General features: G+C 48.9%; 1 protein-coding gene across 2 annotated transcripts; it reads left to right on the top strand.

Moving 5' to 3' along the window:
* The first annotated feature begins 70 nt into the window (after positions 1-70).
* On the top strand, positions 71-5,722 carry anapc15 (anaphase promoting complex subunit 15). 2 transcript variants are annotated; one of them, NM_001113848.1, is made up of 5 exons: positions 71-208; positions 1,826-1,948; positions 3,128-3,187; positions 3,976-4,110; positions 5,130-5,722. In NM_001113848.1, the coding sequence occupies exons 2-5, from the start codon at positions 1,829-1,831 to the stop codon at positions 5,175-5,177; spliced, it is 363 nt and encodes a 120-aa protein (NP_001107320.1). In that variant the 5' UTR covers positions 71-208; positions 1,826-1,828; the 3' UTR covers positions 5,178-5,722. The 2 variants fall into 2 exon arrangements, with proteins under 2 accessions (NP_001107320.1, XP_012819698.1); XM_012964244.3 differs by lacking the exon at positions 71-208 and adding an exon at positions 213-240.
* The last annotated feature ends 3,517 nt before the right edge of the window (positions 5,723-9,239 follow it).

Here is a 9,239-nt window from a genome sequence, read left to right as displayed (position 1 = left end):
TGTGCGTGTGTGTATGAGGGGCGGGGCTGGGAGGACTGACATCATCACCAATCATAGAGACTGAGGGGGGAACGGAGCTGTAGGGCCGGGGCGCTCTATTCCCGAGGGCCCACTCTAAGTGAGAACGATCTATGGTTTGCCTGAGAGAGGGCGGAGTTTTATTTAAACCTTGGCGGCCATATTACTGGAGGCAGGAGTGGTGGAATCGGTAAGATATTGGCGGTGTCTGCATGTTGCTTGGTAACTGACATCATAGAAAAGATGACGTTATCTCAGCCCAGTGTAGCCCTGGCACCCTCTCTCCTTACCCAGTGTGCACCCACTGACCCGGTTATACTATCCCATATCTATCCATGCCCAGGGTGCTGCTGGCACCTACTAACCAGGCTATCCATTCCTAGGCTACCACTAGCACCCACTGGCCCTACTATTCCAGCCTAGGGTACCACTAGCACCCACTGACACTGGCTCTCCCAGCCTAGGGTACCACTAGCACCCACTGACACTGACTCTCCCAGCCTAGGGTACCACTAGCACCCACTGGCCCTACTATCCCAGCCTAGGGTACCACTAGCACCCACTGACACTGACTCTCCCAGCCTAGGGTACCACTAGCACCCACTGACACTGGCTCTCCCAGCCTAGGGTACCACTAGCACCCACTGACACTGGCTCTCCCAGCCTAGGGTACCACTAGCACCCACTGACACTGGCTCTCCCAGCCTAGGGTACCACTAGCACCCACTGGCCCTACTATCCCAGCCTAGGGTACCACTAGCACCCACTGACACTGACTCTCCCAGCCTAGGGTACCACTAGCACCCACTGACACTGACTCTCCCAGCCTAGGGTACAACTAGCACCCACTGACACTGGCTCTCCCAGCCTAGGGTACCACTAGCACCCACTGACACTGGCTCTCCCAGCCTAGGGTACCACTAGCACCCACTGACGCTGGCTCTCCCAGCCTAGGGTACCACTAGCACCCACTGACACTGACTATCCCAGCCTAGGGTACCACTAGCACCCACTGGCCCTACTATCCCAGCCTAGGGTACCACTAGCACCCACTGATGCTGGCTCTCCCAGCCTAGGGTACCACTAGCACCCACTGACACTGGCTCTCCCAGCCTAGGGTACCACTAGCACCCACTGACGCTGGCTCTCCCAGCCTAGGGTACCACTAGCACCCACTGGCCCTACTATCCCAGCCTAGGGTACCACTAGCACCCACTGATGCTGGCTCTCCCAGCCTAGGGTACCACTAGCACCCACTGACGCTGGCTCTCCCAGCCTAGGGTACCACTAGCACCCACTGACGCTGGCTCTCCCAGCCTAGGGTACCACTAGCACCCACTGACACTGGCTCTCCCAGCCTAGGGTACCACTAGCACCCACTGACGCTGGCTCTCCCAGCCTAGGGGACCACTAGCACCCACTGACGCTGGCTCTCCCAGCCTAGGGTACCACTAGCACCCACTGACACTGGCTCTCCCAGCTTAGGGTACCGCTGGCACCCACTGACGCTGGCTCTCCCAGCCTAGGGTACCACTAGCACCCACTGACACTGGCTCTCCCAGCCTAGGGTACCGCTGGCACCCACTGACGCTGGCTCTTCCAGCCTAGGGTACCACTAGCACCCACTGGCACTGGATCTCCCAGCCTAGGGTACCACTAGCACCCACTGATGCTTTGGATTTACCTGTATGGGGGTATATTTGGGCTTTTTTGCACCTTACTTTATTCTCTATTATTGCTTGTTAGTGTGCCCTCCATTGATTTATATTGCAGTCTCTCATGCTCCACCGTGGTTTCTTTTCCACAGAGAATGTCCACGCTGTTTCCATCCCTGTTCCCCCAAGTGACAGATTCCCTGTGGTTTAACTTGGACCGTCCTTGTGTGGATGAGAATGAGCTACAGCAGCAGGAGCAGCAGCACCAAGCCTGGGTAAGTGTGTATATTTCATGGTAGGTCAACCACTACAGTTAGTGGCAGCAAAGTTATTTATGAATCATTTATGAACCAGGTATCTTTGTCTTTGGGGTAAAGCGATATCTTAATTCTTTTGAGGTTTGCTGGCCTCCAATTGGGAAAAAAAAAAGTAAAAGTACAATTCAGCAGGAAAAGCCCACCTAAGTTTGCTCATAGGCTGTACAGAGAGATACCATAAAACTATGGCAGCATAGGGATTCCCCTGTACTAAGCACAATTCAGCAGGAAAAGCCCCCCTAAGTTTGCCCATAGGCTGTACAGAGAGATACCATAAAACTATGGCAGCATAGGGATTCCCCTGTACTAAGCACAATTCAGCAGGAACAGTCTCCTAAGTTTGCCCATAGGCTGTACAGAGAGATACCATAAAACTATGGCAGCATAGGGATTCCCCTGTACTAAGCACAATTCAGCAGGAACAGTCCCCTAAGTTTGCCCATAGGCTGTACAGAGAGATACCATAAAACTATGGCAGCATAGGGATTCCCCTGTACTAAGCACAATTCAGCAGGAACAGCCCCCTAAGTTTGCTCATAGCCTGTACAGAGAGATACCATAAAACTATGGCAGCATAGGGATTCCCCTGTACTAAGCACAATTCAGCAGGAACAGCCCCTAAGTTTGCTCATAGCCTGTACAGAGAGATACCATAAAACTATGGCTGCATAGGGATTCCCCTGTACTAAGCACAATTCAGCAGGAACAGTCCCCTAAGTTTGCTCATAGCCTGTACAGAGAGATACCATAAAACTATGGCACATAGGGATTCCCCTGTACTAAGCACAATTCAGCAGGAACAGCCCCTAAGTTTGCTCATAGCCTGTACAGAGAGATACCATAAAACTATGGCACATAGGGATTCCCCTGTACTAAGCACAATTCAGCAGGAACAGTCCCCTAAGTTTGCTCATAGCCTGTACAGAGAGATACCATAAAACTATGGTGGCATAGGGATTCCCCTGTACTAAGCACAATTCAGCAGGAACAGCCCCCTAAGTTTGCTCATAGCCTGTACAGAAAGATACCATAAAACTATGGCGGCATAGGGATTCCCCTGTATTTAGTGCAGTTCAGTGAGGATGAGTGTATATATGAGTGATGGGCTTTTGAAGTGAAACCTTTTTCTCATTACAGCTGCAAAGCATAGCCGAAAAAGACAATGGTTTGGTGCCTATCGGCAAGCCGGCTTCAGAGGTATGAAATGTTTAACGCAGTTTGCTTTCCCGACTTTGACAAACTGTATTGCAGTTGGGAGGCCGTTACACCCTTGAGGCTTTAGTAGCTGCTTTTAGAAATCAGAATATTCTTAAAGGACATTTAAACCCCACCCCCCCCACAAAAAATGTCATCAGTATTAATCAGGTTAATAGTAAGGCTGCAGCATCCCCTTAATCACTTATTATTCCTCCTCCTCTTACTCACTCACCCCCCTCCCTTAGGAATTTACTTTGGCTGTTGGCTGCTGAGCATGCTCAGATCTTCTCCACTCAGATTACTGAACACACCCTCCAGTCTAGCAGCCAATGGAGAGATGGCATTGCTGGTTTCTATAGAAACTCTGCTCTAGTTGCTGGAGAAACATGTTTGTGTCTCAGGGAAAATGGCCGCCGGGTCAAAGCTGCTATTTGTGTTAGGAAAATGTGGTGGTGGAGGAAACGGAGGGGATATACAAAGCATAAATGGTACGTTTTGGGTGGGGGAGATGTGCCCAGTGTTTATACATGGTAGGAAAATGTAGGGTTTACATTTATATTAATGGTTGAATATATAGTTTATGTATGTGAGTGTATAGATTGGTAAGTATAGGCTGTGGGTGCTGGGTTTACTTGGAAGGGTTGAACTTGATGGACTCTGGTCTTTTTTCAACCCTATGTAACTATGTAACATGCCCTTTAAAGATATACTGCCATCAGAATAATAAGTGTGTTCTAGATTAGTATGATATGAGAGCTCATCTTTTTGTGCCTTCTCTGGGTTTCTAGCCATACGATGAGGAGGAAGAGGAAGACGACGAGGATGATGAGGACAGCGAAGAAGATTCGGAGGATGACGAGGACATGCAGGACATGGATGAAATGAATGATTATAATGAGTCTCCAGATGATGGTGAGATAGAGGTGAGTAGGGGAGGGGACTCCTCACCGGTAAGGAAGTTATACATGGAGCCAATTTGTTAGCCCCACCCCCCCCCAGCCTGTGCTACAGCTCAGTGTGCCTGATATACTCCCGTACTGTCGGCTACTGGCCAGTTGTACAACATTGGTCACAACGAATTGGCTCTCCCCAGTGTTTTTCACTTTGTAGGAAAGTCAATTGTATACAGTCATATGCAATTTGCCCAGAAATATAAAAAAAAAATCTTAATTTTACTGATCTGTTAATTTTATCAGCCCACTGGTCAAGCATCCTTATAATATGGATTTTGTGCCCAACCAGTGACCTCTAGTGTACACATTATTATTATTATTAACATTTATTTATAAAGCGCCAACATATCCCGCAGCGCTGTACAATAAGTGGGTTACATACATGGGACATACAGAGTAACATATAAAGCAATCAGTAACCGATACAAGAGGTGAAGAGAGCCCTGCCCAAAAGAGCTTACAATCTACAAGGGTTGAGACACAAGGTGTGGGAACTAATGCAGGTTATTGGCCAGTGGATTGTCCCATTGTGCTTCTTAAACATGAAGGTTTTTGTACAGGTTTATCCATTTATAAATCAATATTTGCGCAATGACCATTTCTATCTCTGATTCTGTGTACTTCCTGCAGAGGGCTGCTCTCTTTCCCATGGTAAAGAGCTGGGCCTTGGACATGGCTAAATAAAATCCACTCTCTGAGCTCAGGAAATCAATATAAAGTTGTTTCTTAGAGCATGAAGTTCCTTTAGTGCACAAGTATCACTGCAGTGGGAAATCTTTGTACTGGTTTTCGGTCAAAGCCCTATCCTCCCATCGTGACCATGGGAAAGAGAGCAGTCCAGAAGAAGGAAGTACAGAAAAATTCAAAAGGGGAGGGTCCAACAGGTACTATTATTTATAATATCCCCTGAAAGATATTGCATGGCAACCCCTGATAATATGTGCCTGGGCCGTGTCATTTGCTGATTTTAGTTTCTCTCCTTTCTACAGGCTGATATGGAAGGAGCTGAACAAGACCAGGATCAGTGGATGATTTAAGCAGCCTCGTCAGGAAAAGAAATCCTGCACTCACTGGTGCCATATTTATATTTCTGTGAAATGTGACTGTTAATGACAGAAATGAACTCATAGACTGAATACATGAAAACGCTTAATGGAGGATTTTGATTGGTCATTGCCAACTCTGTGCTCGGCACGGGCTGCAGAAAGAAACCTCTGTGTGTTTCTCCTGGGTACATCCCATAATCACAGAGTGAGCTTGCCATTTAACTGCTATTGCTTCCCCTTTCCATAAACTGCTTTACTGCTAGAAGTGGGGGTGTCTGTAGGCAGCTCCCCAGATGCAGTGGAACCAATGGGAGTGGGAGCTGGAGGGCTGTAGGTGGCACAGCCTGGGCTTGAGATCCTTTGTTTGTCTGCGGATGGGTTTGCACTGTCTCTGCCAAGATAATAATGGGTTTTCTTTGAGCAGCCAGAAAGCACTGAGGTTCATTGGGAATGTGGATCCCATGAGACCTGATATATGAGTATTTACATGTACTGCGAATAACCTCTAATAAACTCTTTTTTTATTTAATACCTAACAATGTTGTGCCACCTCTCTAGTTACCAAGTACCCCCCATGGTGTAACCCAGGAACTCCCAGCCCTCTGAACAATCACTTAATCTTTAGCTTCCGGCAAATTGACTGCCTTTCTGCTGGTTTTCATATGATCTGTGCGACTGTGACAGAATGCTCTGTTATACAGATAGCTAGAATCTCAGCCATAAAGCAGGGCAGGACTGCTGCTTACAATGGGGGGATCAGATAGGATCTGTGCCACTGTGACAGAATGCTCTGTTATACAGATAGCTAGAATCTCAGCCATAAAGCAGGGCAGGACTGCTGCTTACAATGGGGGGATCAGATAGGATCTGTGCCACTGTGACAGAATGCTCTGTTATACAGATAGCTAGAATCTCAGCCATAAAGCAGGGCAGGACTGCTGCTTACAATGGGGGGGATCAGATAGGATCTGTGCCACTGTGACAGAATGCTCTGTTATACAGATAGCTAGAATCTCAGCCATAAAGCAGGGCAGGACTGCTGCTTACAATGGGGGGATCAGATAGGATCTGTGCCACTGTGACAGAATGCTCTGTTATACAGATAGCTAGAATCTCAGCCATAAAGCAGGGCAGGACTGCTGCTTACAATGGGGGGGGGATCAGATAGGATCTGTGCCACTGTGACAGAATGCTCTGTTATACAGATAGCTAGAATCTCAGCCATAAAGCAGGGCAGGACTGCTGCTTACAATGGGGGGATCAGATAGGATCTGTGCCACTGTGACAGAATGCTCTGTTATACAGATAGCTAGAATCTCAGCCATAAAGCAGGGCAGGACTGCTGCTTACAATGGGGAGATCAGATAGGATCTGTGCCACTGTGACAGAATGCTCTGTTATACAGATAGCTAGAATCTCAGCCATAAAGCAGGGCATCACTGCTGCTTACAATGGGGGGATCAGATAGGATCTGTGCCACTCTGACAGAATGCTCTGTTATACAGATAGCTAGAATCTCAGCCATAAAGCAGGGCAGGACTGCTGCTTACAATGGGGGGGGATCAGATAGGATCTGTGCCACTGTGACAGAATGCCCTGTTATACAGATAGCTAGAATCTCAGCCATAAAGCAGGGCAGGACTGCCTTAGAGAAAATTATGCATCAGACCCAACAATGTCAGTGTGTGTGATGAAAATGAAATAGATATGAAAATGATGAAATGATAACTGAGGCACACAAGCAGTTCAAACTGTTTCCTGTAGGGGGAGATAGCACCTAAGGAATGTGAGACTTGCAGCTATTCCTTTTCCCTTGTTGGTTCAGCTAATAGTTTGGCTACAGCCAAAAAGTAATATATTACTGCCTTACTGAATGAAAGGCAAAGGGGGACATTCTAGGAGACTGACAGATACCCCCGGGGGGGGGATGTATGATGGAAGCAGAGGCCTGGGAGAGAGATGGGTAGATAAAGAGGCGTATGATCCTGTGTAACACGTGTAGATCCCGCTGGAGATACAGTGAGTGTCAGTTTATAGGCACACAGCTGCCTCACCAAGATCACTTTCCTCTCCCCCCCCCCATTATCTCCCTCATTGCCCCCTCCCTGTAATGTCTCTCATCTGCTTCTGCGCTCTCACATTGTATTATCTGGCCCAACCATTAGTCTCTTTTATCTACATTAAAGGCCCCTGTATTTATACAGCACATATTTAAGGGTAAGTATCCCTCCTTTAGAAGAGGCTTCTGAAACATCAATAAACTCACTGAAAAATCATTTCCTCTGTGCGGATCATAATGGGGTCTATGCTGGACTGTAGGGAAGGGCCACATCAACCGCAGGCCAATGGGAAGGCCCCATACATAGGCCAATACACTGCCAAATCTTGGTGCTTCTAAAGAGTTTTTAGCAGTTGCAGGTCTGGACTGGGATCCAAAATAGGCCCTGGCATTCCCAGTACCCAGAGGCACAAACAGCCCCCCAGCCCAATAAATAGTGACTGTCTGTGGCACCTTACAGCCCCCCTGGCATTCCCAGTACCCAGAGGCACAAACAGCCCACCCCCCAGCCCAATAAATAGTGACTGTCTGTGGCACCTTACAGCCCCCCTGGCATTCCCAGTACCCAGAGGCACAAACAGCCCACCCCCCAGCCCAATAAATAGTGACTGTCTGTGGCACCTTACAGCCCCCCTGGCATTCCCAGTACCCAGAGGCACAAACAGCCCCCCCCCAGCCCAATAAATAGTGACTGTCTGTGGCACCTTACAGCCCCCCCTGGCATTCCCAGTACCCAGAGGCACAAACAGCGCCCCCCCCAGCCCAATAAATAGTGACTGTCTGTGGCACCTTACAGCCCCCCTGGCATTCCAGTACCCAGAGGCACAAACAGCCCCCCCCCAGCCCAATAAATAGTGACTGTCTGTGGCACCTTACAGCCCCCCTGGCATTCCCAGTACCCAGAGGCACAAACAGCCTCCCCAGCCCAATAAATAGTGAGTGTCTGTGGCACCTTACAGCCCCCCTGGCATTCCCAGTACCCAGAGGCCCAAACAGCCCCCCCAGCCCAATAAATAGTGACTGTCTGTGGCACCTTACAGCCCCCCTGGCATTTTCAGTACCCAGAGGCACAAACAGCCCCCCCAGCCCAATAAATAGTGACTGTCTGTGGCACCTTAAAGCCCCCCTGGCATTTTCAGTACCCAGAGGCACAAACAGCCCCCCCAGCCCAATAAATAGTGACTGTCTGTGGCACCTTACAGCCCCCCTGGCATTCCCAGTACCCAGAGGCACAAACAGCCCCCCCCCCAGTCCAATAAATAGTGACTGTCTGTGGCACCTTACAGCCCCCCTGGCATTCCCAGTACCCAGAGGCACAAACAGCCCCCCCAGCCCAATAAAAAGTGACTGTCTGTGGCACCTTACAGCCCCCCTGGCATTCCCAGTACCCAGAGGCACAAACAGCCCCCCCAGCCCAATAAATAGTGACTGTCTGTGGCACCTTCAGTCATTCACCAGCTGTTTATTTGTTATCGTATTCCAATTAGTGGCTCGGCGTGATGATTTGTTAGGAGACGATGGGACGAGGAGGGGTGGGACCGATGACTGACGATGGCTGCCTGATCCAAACATGAGTACAGTGCTAATCCACTGAGACACAGGGGGCACGCCTCTGGTGGTGCAGGGGGCATCTGCTTTCAATTTCTATTACATTTGCTAATATATGCAATTCAGCAGGAACAGCCCCCTAAGTTTGCTCATAGCCTGTACAGAGAGATACCATAAAACTATGGCACATAGGGATTCCCCTGTACTAAGCACAATTCAGCAGGAACAGCCCCCTAAGTTTGCTCATAGCCTGTACAGAGAGATACCATAAACCTATGGCACATAGGGATTCCCCTGTACTAAGCACAATTCAGCAGGAACAGCCCCCTAAGTTTGCTCATAGCCTGTACAGAGAGATACCATAAAACTATGGCACATAGGGATTCCCCTGTACTAAGCACAATTCAGCAGGAACAGCCCCCTAAGTTTGCTCATAGCCTGTACAG

Source organism: Xenopus tropicalis, chromosome 6 (genome assembly GCF_000004195.4).
Source record: "Xenopus tropicalis strain Nigerian chromosome 6, UCB_Xtro_10.0, whole genome shotgun sequence".
NCBI lineage: Eukaryota > Metazoa > Chordata > Amphibia > Anura > Pipidae > Xenopus > Xenopus tropicalis.
The sequence above is the reverse complement of the archived record's forward strand: the minus strand, read 5'-3'. Positions and strand labels throughout refer to the sequence as shown.